Raw genomic sequence first — 14,073 nt, 5'->3', positions numbered from 1 at the left:
TTTTTTTAACCTTTTTTTTTAAGAAAAGAGCCAAATATGAGGCCATTTGTTTAAAATTTTGATAGAACAGTAGCGGTATAATGTCCTCGTAAATGGATATCAGGCCCACGTAGAGCAAAATTCAGTATTTTGGTCTAAATAACCCAAAATGTGATGTCCACATATGTGGACGCCAGGTCCTGGGAGGTTAAAGAGTGAACTATTCAAATACCAAGCGATTTATAGTCAAAGTATTAAAATCACAGGCAGCTTAAGTGCTTGTGCTGAAATTCTCACAGTGACATCACTAAAATTTAAGACCAGACTGAATTTAAGATTTTTTTTAAAATGACCTGTAGACACCCCAGACTTAAAGAAAAACGTGCAGTGACTTGTTGGTTTGTTCCTACCCAGTGTGATTCCATTAGGCCACTGGATGTCTGTCGCCACCAAAACCTGTCTGTCCACTCCGTTCATACCAGATTTCTCTATCTTGGCTGGCTCTCCCCAGTCAGACCAGTACAGAAACCTGTAGGACCGACACAATCATAAGTAAAAGCAGACCATAAGCGGGAGATCAGAAGGGTTTCAGCCAACACCAAAATGAGCCGTCCACTTACCCAGACAGCGGATCCACAGCAATATCGGCCGGTTCTTTGAGGCCCCTGTTGAACAGAACTTTCTGCTTGGTACCATTGAAACTGGCCACAGAGATTGTTTTGGTTGAGAGATCAGACCAGTACAAGTTCTTGTAGATCCAGTCCACAGCGATTCCCACTGGAGTCTGCACGTTGTCAATGACTTTCTTATGGGTGCCAATGTCTACACGCTTGTCCAGAAGAGTGCTGAGTGGAGAAGAGTTCAGCATCGGACAGATGCGTAGAGAATTTATACATGTATACAGTTTTTCAAATGCTGCTAGGACTCCCAGTATATTATCCTTTCAGTCTGAGACCTCTATATCACATAAAATTCAAAACTATTGCAGGCAGCTCAGTAAAATAGAACCTTTCATTCTACACATTTAGATTTTTTTGATGAAAATATCAAGCAGCTGAATTGCAACACGGCCACGAGAAAAACTTACTGCTTTAACAGACCAGAGGAAAAAATTTAAGTTTACCTTACAAATAAAATCCATTTACCCTGTGAAGGTACAACTACATTGTGCTGCACTGTCAATGCCTCCCATAGTCCTACAACAATACTCTATTGCCCGTTTGCCTGCGTCATTCCCTCCAATCACCTACTACCCTACCTGTAGATCGCCTTCTGGCCCAGGTCAGCCCAGAAAATGGTCTGCTGGTCAAAGTCTGCATCCAGAGCCACTGCGTTTCTCTGCTGCTCCACAATCTGAGTGTACTCCTTCCTCTCCAGGCCCAGACGACGGATATCACGGCGGTTGGTGAAGATCAGGCAGGGCTCCTTACCTGAGGACAGGAAAGGGGTTATTGAATGACGACAATCTTTCCAAAGTATTTTATGCCTTCCATTTATTGTTTAGGACAAAATTATTGGTCATAGTTCTTAAAACTATTTTAAGAATTGGGATTATTGTGTGCTTAAAGTAGGAGAGCTTGTTTTCACCCATTGATTTCTATTCATCAGTAAAGTAGTGGAAGGGAACAGGCGTCATCTTTGTCAACAAGCTGAACAATTAAAAAAAAAAAAAAAAAAAAAAGATTAAGTGCAGAAACACATAAGACCTACAATGGATGACACCTGCAGCCAGATAACACCAGACCCTGTGTTGTCAAATACACAGTAGTACATCTCAGGTTGTACATAACTCATTCTTGCCCCCCCCGAAAAAACGACTTACAAATGAAAATGTTCAGCCGTGGTATTGTTGTGATCCTAAGCCTGCTTTGAAAATATACACCTTAAAAATCAATTCACCACCCAGCTCTAGTGCCAACCCATCATTTTCCCCATTATTCCACAGAATTGTCATTCTGCTGGATTTTTTCCATAGCTGAAAGCTGCATTAAAACCACAGTTTTTACAGTTAATTAGCTTCACCCATTTAATACTAATGCAATCCAACAAGAGCCCTGTGTTAAAACGCTGCTTTCCACTCTGAAAGCCTTTCAGAAAAGAGAAACGGACCATTTCAACTTGTGGACCTTCATATGCTGTCAACATCCCTCCTCCTGACATTAAAGTGTTTTGGTTTTTTTTTTTTAGCAGCGAACAAGCCTAAAAGTTTAATACTGATTTGACATACAAAGGCACTATCATCACTTTGCATCCGCAAATTATGGACCATTTTGAGTCAATGGCGTGAACTTGCTGCGCTTCGGAGTGAGAGCCCACAGTATAGTGGTTGAACTCTATCACTTAGTTCTTTTGGGCTGCAAACTATATTACTGTTGGCAATAAAGGAGCTGGAGAATCCGAGTGAACTCCCCCCAAAGAAGAAATAGATCTGTGGGTGTGTTTTCAGCACTCTTACCTCGATGTATCTGAAGCAGTTAGTCAACTAAAGCCTCAAAGCTGCTGGTTATAAGCGATGACAAACCAAATGCAACGCCTACAATTTTCTCCCACACAGAGTCTTCAGACACCGAGTGTGAATCACTAGATGTTTTTCTGTCTGGCAGCAAATCATACGCACACCAAAGGTCATAACCCTGATCAGACATGAAGCTGCCAGTTCAGTCACATCAGCAATCTGTAAGGGTTCAGTGTCATCTAAAGCCACTGCAGCTCAGACACACTGGATGCAGCCGTTTGTGAAAAGTAGGAGTAAGTGAGGCTCAATTTTGGATCACGATGGACAAATCCAAGTTTTTGGGTCTGTACTGGACAGACGTCTCCATATATGAACAGTTACACATGTGAGCATCAAAGTGACTCCGCTGCCCCCCCAGTACATGAATATATCCTGAAATGTCTTTTCTGCCATGAAGATGATATTTCACCATAATCTTTCAAAAGAGCCCAAGTTTGCATTGCTCAGGACTATTCCTGCAGGATCTGAGGGGTCAGCTCAGACTCTTGCTACTTATCAGGAGACGAGACCCATTTCCACAATACTTTACAAGACACCAAATTTTTGTTTAGCTCGAGGGATGCAAAACACCGTTATTATCCAGAGATCGGGACCCAGACAGTGGCAGAGCCAACAATATAGACAAATATGATCAAAATGTTGAGGTGAAATTTTAATAAGATCACCCAGCTGCTAACTCACCAACAGCCTTGCAGACGCCGGTGGTCGGATCCATCTGATAGCCGTTGTGGCATTCACACTTGTACCCTCCCTTCAGGTTGATGCAGATCTGACTGCAAATGCCAGGATTCATGCACTCATCGATATCTGCAGAAGAGTAGCAGAAAGGCGAATCATGAGGCGTGTGTGAAGAAAGAACAGCTGTATGCGGCATGTTTCATCTATCAAATCTGCTAAATGCCTCAGTTTGAATAATCAAATCTTTCTATGGGGGCTCAACAGCTGTATAGTCCGTGTGTATTGATGAAAATTTATCTTGCTTTTCAAAAATAGGATGTTCCTGGGATTCCTACTGCATGAGTGTAAAGTGATTTGAGCCTCGAATACACAAAATGCAAATTAAAACTTGCTTTAATTGCCGCTGATGTTTTGCCAAAACACTCGACGAGCTGCTCTCATCAGAATTAGATGTAAATTTATCAAACGTTTTCCAGAGTTTAGTGATCATTCTACATCCTGGAGTAGATTAACGCTTCTGTGGAACCAGTGGGGTTCATACAGATGGGATTATACACGTTTACCAAATATCCAAAGCAGGGTTTGAGGCCAAGATTGGCTCAATAACAGAACTGTGACGGATCAGTGCCTCCTAAACGTAACCAAGAGGATTTCTGCTTTTAGGAAAACAGATTACGACACGCCCAATCACATTACACGCCAAACCCTTCAGAGGCCAGAAGTGCACAACACCACCAGCCCATCTGACCCATGTGATTAGATATTTGAGGGCAAGCATAATTAAATATTCCTTAAGTCTTAAAGGTTTTAGATTGAATTCAGTGTATCAAAGTTGCTTGGTTTTTGGATGGATGCCTATACTTGTGTACATTCAGACAGTCTCACACTTTTGAACCCTTTTAGAAAAATGCATTCATCCTGTGTTGAGTAATAGTTTCCCAACGCTAAATACTGCAGTGTTGTCAAAACTGATTTAAAATGTTCTTTTAGCATTTTTCACCAAGCTGTGTAATGCAGAGATCGCATACCTCCGCAGGTCTTGTGGTCTATAAGCTGGAGCCCAGGCGTGCAGTCACACTCGTAGCCAATCACCATGTCTTTACAGATGTGCGAGCAGCCACCGTTGTTCAGGAGACACTCGTTAAAATCTGGAACACAGGAAACAGCTCTGTAGTTGTGTGTCCAATTAGATCTAAAAGGTTACAATAAGGTGGTTTGGGAGAAGTCTGAGTCGAAGCTAAACGAGGATTGTATTCACTGAAAGATCTTCAAACCACAAGAGGTTTGAATATCATGAATTGGCATTTGTTAGTAGACTCAGAGGGTGGAACACAATATGGAAAAGCCCCATAACTTTTAAGAAAAACATTTAAAACCAAAAAGGCTAAAACGTGCATCAGTAACCTGTGTGGCCGTGAAGCAATGTACTGTGTAAGGTAGCCAGAAGATAAGCAACCAATTGGAAAACCAGAGTGATGACGAGCGACTGTTCAGCCATTCCCAATTTTTAATATTTTGCTTCCAAGGAAAGACACTAGTTATTCTCAAAGCTTTTAAATGTCTTTTAAAGGTTCTTTGGACACCAACTGCTTTTTTACTCATTTTTCAGAGCAATGTTTGTTAAGACACTTATTTGCCTTTAGTATGTAGTGGTAACTAAAAGGCACGAACCAGTGTTGTGTTGAGGTCTTTGGAGCATCAGTGCCATAATGAAAGCTGGGTAAACAGGTGTGGCCTAATTTCTTTTAAATCTGCTTTAAAACAAAACTGCAATTTCATCCTGTTGTATTAAAGGAATCTGGCTTTCTGAAGTTGTCGTCCTCTTGTTCTTTATACATCAAGCATGTGTATGAAACAGGCAGCAACAAGAACCAACAACTGCTATCCTTGTCAGGATTAACCTCCTTTAACATGCACTTGGCTGACCATCATTTACATCAGCACAAAGTCAAAGGCTGTACTTACAGCACAAAGACCATGTTTGTAATTAGTGCGCTTGTTGAAATCTTAAAATGCACAACTATAATTATTATGAGAATAAACCCAACAGCAGGGAGAGACTGATCTCCCAGAACCCTGCAATCACAACAGTAAGCACATGTTCTGGGTGGTCAGAGCAAATCTCTAAAAACCTCCCGAAGCTGAAATAGAAGAAAATGAACCAAATGCATGACAAACTGAAGAAAATCCCTCAGCATGGCATCAGCTTAGAAGCTGGCGTAAACTTCAGATCACGGTGCTTTAGTTTGTCTGTGGGCAGAGAGTGTCAGTACAGAGATGGCTGAAATTCACCATCATTAAGAACATACAGTGTGATTTATTAAGGTGTAAGGCTTAATGAGCCACAGGCCAACATCCTTTCACGTGCTCAAGCTACAGCTGTTATTATTTCTAGGGGGTGGGGTGGTGGTGGTTAGGATGTCACCATTGCTTTTCATTTCAGCACTCTGAACACTTGTTTGGCCACCAAGAATAAGTTTTATGTACCCCAATATGCATTTTGACAATATACACTAGTTCTGTACAACAATCTGTAACATTCTTACATAAATAGTCATGAATTGTCATGCAAATTTGTCAAAGTTTCTTCATGAGTGATTGTAGATTTCTTTTTATATTATTTCCAGATCTTTTCATTTGTTTGAGCTGCAGCTGAATTCATATATTTAGTATTCTGATTGTGGAAAGCCTGATAGTCACTTTTGGTTGAGTTGTTTGATCCATGAAAGAGAATTATTTAGACCTGAACTGTAGAACGCATGAAAGATTCATGGACTGATTTACGTAAAAAAAAAAAAAAAATCCCACATATTATCAGCATAAATCCATGTGTAGCACAGAGGAAGGAATGTCATTGCCTGAAATAAACTCTCCCGGATACTTTCAGGCCCGCGGGAAAAGACATCTGAATTCGCTGAAAAGCAAATCATCTCCTGAACACGTTTCATCTTTTCATTGCAGTGAGGCATCAATGTCAAAATCAGAAAAGGAGCAAGTCTGTGACCTAAGAGGGGCATGACCCGGAGTTGAAAAATCAGTCATGGATGAATTCAGTTACATTTTTTAATTAAAAAAATAAAAATGAACACTTACTGCATTCCTTGATCGGTTCATCGCTCCAGTCGGGACAGTCTCTGACCTTGTTGCACACTTTGCTCATCTCTATGCACTCCCCGCTGCGACACTTGAACTTCTCTGGACCATTACACTGAGTCACTGCAGGGAGGAGGAAGGAGTAGGAGGAAGAAGAATAACCTCATTCAACATTTGGATGTTTGGGTCAGAATTAAAACATGAAAGCAGGGAGTTCAGGCTAGTTGTGGTTGTGTGATGATGTAGGGGATGGCACACTCTGGGCTCCTTAGTACCAACTGAGCGTGGCTTAAACATCACAGGCTGCGTGTGTATCGCTACTCCATCCCTTTGTTTACAATGAACTCATCAGATGGCTGCTTCCAACAGGACAATGCACCATGTCAAAGCTCAAACTAGTTTTTGAACATGGAAATTTGTGACACGGGTTGAGTACAGTGAACTCAAACTGCTTCTAGCATCACCAGACCTCAAACCAGAAGAGCACCTTTGGGATGTGGTTAAGTAAAGACCTCAACTGTTTGATGCCATCATGTTAACATGGAACAAAATCTCAGTAAAACCTAAAATCCATACAATTAAATATCAAAGGCAGTTCTAAAGGCAAAAGGAGGCAAATACAACTATGGAAGGTTGTACTTAAACTGCTTTAGGGCTTGTTGTAGGCCCTCAGTCTATCCTGTGTGAAAATTAGCTCCTCCCCCTTTAAGCCAAATTTCTCCTCATTATCCGCCCCTAAACATCCTGGAAAAGCACATGTGGGCAGAGCTTCTAAACTCAAAGCTAAAGGTGTGTGCCTGACCCATTTTACAGGACATCTGCTCTCAGACACACGTCTCACAGGGATTATATGCACTAACCTCATGGTTTAAAACTAGACTTGTTTAAAATAAGCATTCAGCGCTTTAAAAAGCTGAAGTTGCTTAATATTCATTAATTTTTCCATCTGTCAGAGTAAATATTACATAACAAATGTAATCACAAGTTTCTAAAACTACACTGGAGCAAAATCAGCAAAAGATAATTGGGTGTTTGTTTTTTCACCGAATATACATCTTCTAGATTAGGACACAAAAATGAAACTGCCACAAATCTGGAGAGTGACAGCTTTCCTTTGAAGAAACAAGGAGCACCACCTGAGGTTGACTGTTACAAAAAAACCCCTGAAAAATGTCAACATTTGCATGCCCAGAGCAGCTTTAAAATTAAACACTGTTGGTACCTCAGGTGAGCCTCAAGATGTAGAAATGGAAACTTGCATGTTGTAGAAGAATTCCCCCCCAAAATAAAAAAAACCACATCCTGATAATGCACTCAGGTGATAAGTTTGTGAACATTCACACCAACACACAACACTTACTGTTTCTACAGTTTGCCTCGTCTGATCCGTCTGCACAGTCTCTGAGGCCATTACACTGTCTGCTGCCCAGGATGCAGTTTCCATCGTCACATTTGAACTGATCCGACCCACAGGTGCGAACAGCTGCCAAGGACACAAACATGAGTTGCACATGTGCTGACATGGGCTACTCTTTAAACACTAAACATTTGTGAATATTCAGTGAACCATTCAAAATCCATTCATCAGTGCAGAATAACTAAAATACCCAAGTTTGTTTGAATTCAGCCAATTTGTGATAGCTGTTCACTCAAAGAGTGAAAAGAAAAACATCACTAGATAATTATGTTTGTATTCATGAGCACCATATTAAAATTATCAGCCACGAAAGCTCTTGTAAGTAAAAAACAAAGCCAATTAAAAATGTGCAGATGACTGACATCTTGTTTTGTTTTTTTACTGAATCCTAATCACAGCATGGATTAAAGTGGAGAGCATCGACTGATAGGCAACGAACAGATTATCAGGTAATTAATGGAAGAAACGTAGGCGTGTAGCACCCACAGCTGGAGGGTTTGTTTTATTAAACCTCTTTAACACTGAAATAATTTAAGCCAGTTTATACCAAACATTTTCCTTTGATACAGATGAAATGAAAACAAGTGAAAGCCAAGTTTTCTACAGAAGCAATACTGCTAATCTGTTCTGTAGAAATTGATACTCAGCACTTGTTAGAACAGCTGTTTGATGCTATATCCAAGTGTGCATCCACTTTCTGCCATTTATCTGCGTTTGGCTAACAGAGGGCAGCGATCGGAGCAGAGATGCCCAGACCTGGGCATGGGTGTTGGACTTCCTCACTGGCAGAACTCAGGTGGCGAGGGTGGGTAGATGCGCTAACAGCATCACCATCAACACAGGAGCACCACAGGGATGTGTCCTCTCGCCACTGCTCTACTCCCTCTACACTACAGACTGTGTGGCCACCCATGGCTCCAACACCATTGTAAAGTTTGCTGATGACAGTGGTGTTGGGTGCCATCTCCAACAATGAGGTGGCCTACATGGACGAAGTGAAGAATCTGGCATCATGGTGCCAGGACAACCACCTCCAGCTGAATGTTGGCAAGACCAAGGAGCTGCTGGTGGACTTCAGAAGTAGTCAGCACAGAGACTACAAGCCCATTATCATCAATTGAGCTCCAGTGGAGAGGGTGCAGTCCTTCAAGTATCTTGGTGTCCACATCTCCTCAGAACATCCAGAAATGCATACACTATTATATATTGTACATATACTTATTAGTTTCAGGTTGGCCATTCTTGTATTTTGCTCGTTTGTGTTGTTGTGTTTGCACATCTGTTGCTTGTGGGGCTCGCACACAAGAATTTCACTCGCATGTGCTGTGCCAGTGTGCCTGCACATGTGATGTGACAATTTAAAAAAAAAAAAAAAAAAAAAAGGGTCTGCCCACATTCAGGTCCAGACCAAAAAGGCTAGGCAGCGCCTGAACCATCTACGACAACTGAGGAAGTTCAGGGTCTCTCCAGAGATCCTCAGGATTTTCTATACAGGCGCTGTGGAGAGCATCCTCACACAGAACATCTCATCGTGGTTTGGGAACAGCTGTGTGAAGGACCAAAAAGCTCTTCAGAGAGTGATCCGTACAGCAGAACGCTGCTGCAGGATTGCTCTCCCCCCGCTTCAGGACACCTACACCAGGAGATGCCGGACTAGAGCAGCGCAGATACTGAAGGACCCGTCCCATCCTGGCAACAAACTGTTCCAACTTCTGCAATCTGGTAGAAGGTTCCGCATCATCCGGGCAAGGACAGAGAGACTCAAGAGGAGCTTCTATCCCCAAGCCATCCAGGCCCTGACACACTAACTCATGCTCCCTCTCACATAATCCATAAGTGACTGAGAGGACTCTTTTATACACTAAACCCACCGGCACAATGTACATTTCAAATTCCTTTAATTTTAAATATGTTCATATTGTCTCTTCTTATTTAATTCACTTAATGTACAGAATTCACCTGCTTGCTGCATACAATGCTACAATGCTACTACTGCACATTCACCTAATGTATATAATATATAATGTTCTTCCTCTCTCCCCCCTTTTGCACAAGTCGAGGAGCGTGTCAGGTTACATTTCACTGTGTTATATACACTTGTATAACTATGCATGTGATGAATAAAGAACCTTGAACCTCCCCTCAGAGGACTACAAAGGAATTCCCAAGCCAGCCGAGAGACACTCTCTCCAATGTGTCCTGGGGTCTGTCTCAGGACCGTTTCCCCTGTAAGACATGCCCAAAGCTACTCAACTAGGAGGTATCCAGCAGGCATCCTAGTAAGATGTCAAGCACCTGAACTGCCTCCTTTCAATGTGGAGGAGTAGTGGCTCTATGCCAAGTGCCGCCAAAATGGTGGGTGATAATCGTTGTGTGACCATTTCACTTTATGTGCAAACAGAAGCTCCACCCGCTGGCTGTTGGGAAAGGCTACCCATCAGAACAACACTGGATCAAATTGAGCTGGAAAGGAGCCCAAACTGCTTGTTTCAGATAGTAAGCTGTAATTTATCCTCTGTCCAGTATCAGCTAAAGATTATTTGGGATTGTGAATCAAGCAAAGCTTGTGTACATACGACAGTTCGCTTCGTCACTGCCGTCCTTGCAGTCGGAGTCTCCATCACACCTCCACTTCTTGTGAATGCACTCTCCTGAGCGACACTGCATCTCGCTGGGCGAGCACTTGGCTGGGGGTGTTGGGTGCCGACCACAGCGGGATGGAGACTCATCTGATTGGTCCTGTTAGGACACAAGGTGACTTTTAGGGCACCGCAAGAGCTGATACTCATTTACTTTACAGAGAAACTGACATAATCATATTATAGGACCTCCTGATTGGTTAAATGGTGTTAAAGTGTTTTGCGATGTTTATTTCAGCAAATATTCAGTTTGCAAAATTTTCTATGTGCAGTTTTCTTGCCTCTTCTAGCAATTTTCTGGAAGGGAGCCTGCCATAAGTAAAAGTAAATACCAGTTACAATGGAAAACAGGTTATAATAAAGTGTTTGACCTTACGCGACCATCAGATTAAAGACTGCCAGCAGGAGCAAAAAGCAAACATGTACAGTCTAAAAAGGACATTTGTCTTCTTGGTCAGTGCTAGTCATCAAAAAAAAAAAAAAAAAAAAAAAAAAAAACCCCCACACACACTACACAATTTAAATGACTTAAAAAAAAAACAAAAAACCAAACAAACCACAAATTCAAACCGCTTCTATTTGACGTGGTCTTTGGAAGGGTTTGGAAGACTTGTCTGTTGAATTGTGTTGAGTTTAAAGTTAAGCACAGCCATGTCATGAGAATAAAAGCACTTCAAATTTTATTTGAAACGAGTGCCTTGGAGTTCTTTGATTTAGCATATATAATTTAGTCAGTTTTACACTTTCAATCTGAAGCTTTCATTAAGAATTGAAGCTTTTGAATAAATCCCCTGGAAATGCACAGTGCTGACCAAAATTACATGTAAATTATATAACGAAAAGCTGAAATTTAATGGTTCCAGCTTTTTAAATGTGCAACTCTGCAATACTTTTACATAATTTAAAGGTCTGAGGTGTTGGTTGAACAAAGCATCATTGTAGTGGTGTCAGACTCCGCTCTGACTGTCTTTTGGACTTTTGAAAGCTACAGAGACCACCCGTGGAAACCATTCATCCTTTCAGTTGGGCAAAAATCATAATTCAGGAGGTTTTTGGGGACTTGAGACTGCTTGTCAGAGAAAAAAAAAAAAAAAAAAAAAAAGTTAAGTCTAACAGCCGTTGTGCCACCTTTTCAATTAATCACAGCATCACCAGTTGCCTCACAGAAACTCCCAATTTGCACAGCAGTACAGCAACATTAATTCCCTCCAGCTGATCCAAGCAGACAGAAAAGATTTGCCAAGCCAGGTGTAACAACACTGTTTGCCACACACGAGCAACTCATGTGTGGCAAACAATATTTTATTTATTTTTAAAATTATGCCGACTGACAAAGCCTCCATAAAGTGATTTCACTGAGGCATCCTGGAGTATCAACAGCTGTGGGTGATGGAGCTGAGGGTGAAGGTTTCTTTACATTGTTCCTGTCTACTGGAATAATCTGAAGGCACAGACTGCCTCCCTTCACCATTCATAAATACAACAGGTCTGAACTCTAGTTAATTTTGCAGAGAAGCAACATTGAGTGCATCATCCTAAAGTTGTTGGCAAACTCCCAACTCAAAATTGTGTCTAACTTAAAGCTAGTAAACCTGGCAGGGAGAGCTGATGGCTCAGACTCAGTTCACCTATCAGGCAAGCCGGCTGGCCAGCCATTTGCTTATCTAGGCTACTGATGATGTTCCTGGCAATGACAGGTGTGTTTTTTGTTTTTTTTTTTAAAACCAAAAACATTCTCTGGCCATCAGCAGCTTATTTCATATTAAAGTGTGAAATTGAGGTTTAAGTCACTGTAATCTGAAATACAATGACTAAAAAGCAAACGAGTCCTTTATTAAACCAGCTCTGAAACAAGTTAAAACAAGCACATCTGTTATGTAATACTTTAATACAAACTTATTTACTAGGGTCTGGTTTGAGTGTATGAGAAACTTTAGTCAAGCTGCATGTCAAAGGCCATTTGTGGGTTTTATAATTCTAATGAGACATTTTAAAACTTTTAAACCAAGTTTTGCACCATCAGCCACTGAAGGACAGAGCCCAGACACATACACACGGTTCCTCACACTATTATTTACATATGATCTGGAAGTGGAGGGGGGCATACAGGTCACAGATAACATAGCCAGAAGCATTTAGCACTTAGATCTCTGATGATTAGCTCATTAATTAGAATTAATCTCTGCCAAACAGACCAGAACAGGAGCAAGAGAAGCAGCACGAAGGAGTTTCTCACACTTTCATCATCTCACAAAGTCACCGACTCACATGGGAGCAGATTAATGGAGTGTGAGAACGCACGTGTCTGCTGCTCCGTAATACTGACACAGGGCAGGCGGGGTGTGAGAAGCAGAGAGGGAACAATAACGACATTCCCACTGAACACAGCCCTTTAAATATTTGTGGGTGTGAGTGTTTGTGTCCGGTGAGCCAATTAATGGGTATGCAGCATATTGTTGCATCAGTAGAACTTGTTCTGCAGTGTGTGAAAATATTTGTGTGTGAGGCAGGTCAGTGGCTGCTGGGTGGTACGACTAAATTAAGCTTGCAAAACTGGTGTGCATGGATGTGCGCGCCTAGGGATGTCATACTGCTTTCTTTACAGTGAGGCTACACACATTTAGGAAATGAGGGAGTGAACTTGTGCATCTTTGCTGTACACCTGAAATGCATGTGGGAAATCCAATGCAGGTGTACAGCAAAGATGCACAAGTTCACTCCCTCATTTCCCAAATGTGTGTAGCCTCACTGTAAAGAAAGCAGTATGACATCCCTAGGCGCGCACATCCATGCACACCAGTTTTGCAAGCTTAATTTTCTCGTGTTGTTTATTTAAACTTGCTGCATCTTGTATAAAGTCATGCTCAAGATATTAAAAAACCAGTTTCATTGATTAAAAACACACTATATCAGATTCTTATCGTATCGGCAGAAATCCAAATTTATGATATCGGTATCGAACATAAAGTGGTATCGTGCCATCTCTACCGCAGATACTTAAGGCTCAACAAAAACACCTGAAGACAAAGTGAAGATGCAAAGCCAGAGTCAGGAAACCCGAGTTTTAACTCTGCATGTCTCAGTCACAGATTTTGCCTATTCAATGTAGGATCTTAAAATAAAGTTTTAATGTTATAAAAGAAAAGACTGATTTAGAAGAGACTAAATTGTATTCATGTACAAAAACGTTTCCTCATAAAAAGGAAAGAGTGAGCTTAAGCTTTTATTCATCATGTGAAGAACATCAGTATTTTAAGGATAGACTAAAGTTTGAGTTGACAATGCATATAAAGGGTCAAGTATTACAAGAGCAGAAAATGATTTAATACCTCTTCATGAATACGTATAGTAAGTATCAGTTAATAACTATGTGGGGGTGTTAAATATCGGACCATTGATTGGCAGTCTGCCTCAAATTAAGACCGTATCCCTACTGCAACCCTGACAAAAGGTTCTCTTTTTACTATCTTGATGTAAAATGATTTGTCATGTCCATCCATTTCATGGAGTTTGCCATTATTCAGCACCTCTGAATCAGATTTCAGTTCTGGCATTCAGTGTTCTCTAGAATAAAGTGCAAGATCAGATTTGTGTCATCTGACATGTGGCAGATGCATCTCCCCTCCAGCTTGTGTGTGGGTGTGTATAATGCTGACACAGGACGAGCCCTGTGACCAGTTAACTCAGCGAGTTTGCAGTTTCTGGATTGGTGCACTCGTTGTCTGCAGCCGACATCCCCCTCATCCCTCTCC

The 14,073-nt window shown here is 41.3% G+C and overlaps 1 protein-coding gene across 1 annotated transcript in view; it reads right to left on the bottom strand.

The window, feature by feature from the left end:
* Positions 1 to 14,073, bottom strand: part of vldlr (very low density lipoprotein receptor) — a 72,487-nt gene that overhangs the window by 19,202 nt on the left and 39,212 nt on the right. The window contains exons 6-13 of the mRNA XM_026174470.1: positions 10,259 to 10,421; positions 7,626 to 7,748; positions 6,266 to 6,388; positions 4,201 to 4,320; positions 3,176 to 3,301; positions 1,238 to 1,409; positions 600 to 824; positions 390 to 508 (exon numbers count right to left, since the gene is read on the bottom strand). Coding sequence (XP_026030255.1) covers positions 390 to 508; positions 600 to 824; positions 1,238 to 1,409; positions 3,176 to 3,301; positions 4,201 to 4,320; positions 6,266 to 6,388; positions 7,626 to 7,748; positions 10,259 to 10,421 — 1,171 coding nt within the window. The remainder of the gene's footprint in view (positions 1 to 389; positions 509 to 599; positions 825 to 1,237; positions 1,410 to 3,175; positions 3,302 to 4,200; positions 4,321 to 6,265; positions 6,389 to 7,625; positions 7,749 to 10,258; positions 10,422 to 14,073) is intronic.

The sequence above is a fragment of the Astatotilapia calliptera genome, chromosome 7, assembly GCF_900246225.1.
Source record: "Astatotilapia calliptera chromosome 7, fAstCal1.2, whole genome shotgun sequence".
Taxonomy (NCBI): Eukaryota; Metazoa; Chordata; class Actinopteri; order Cichliformes; family Cichlidae; genus Astatotilapia; species Astatotilapia calliptera.
The sequence above is the reverse complement of the archived record's forward strand: the minus strand, read 5'-3'. Positions and strand labels throughout refer to the sequence as shown.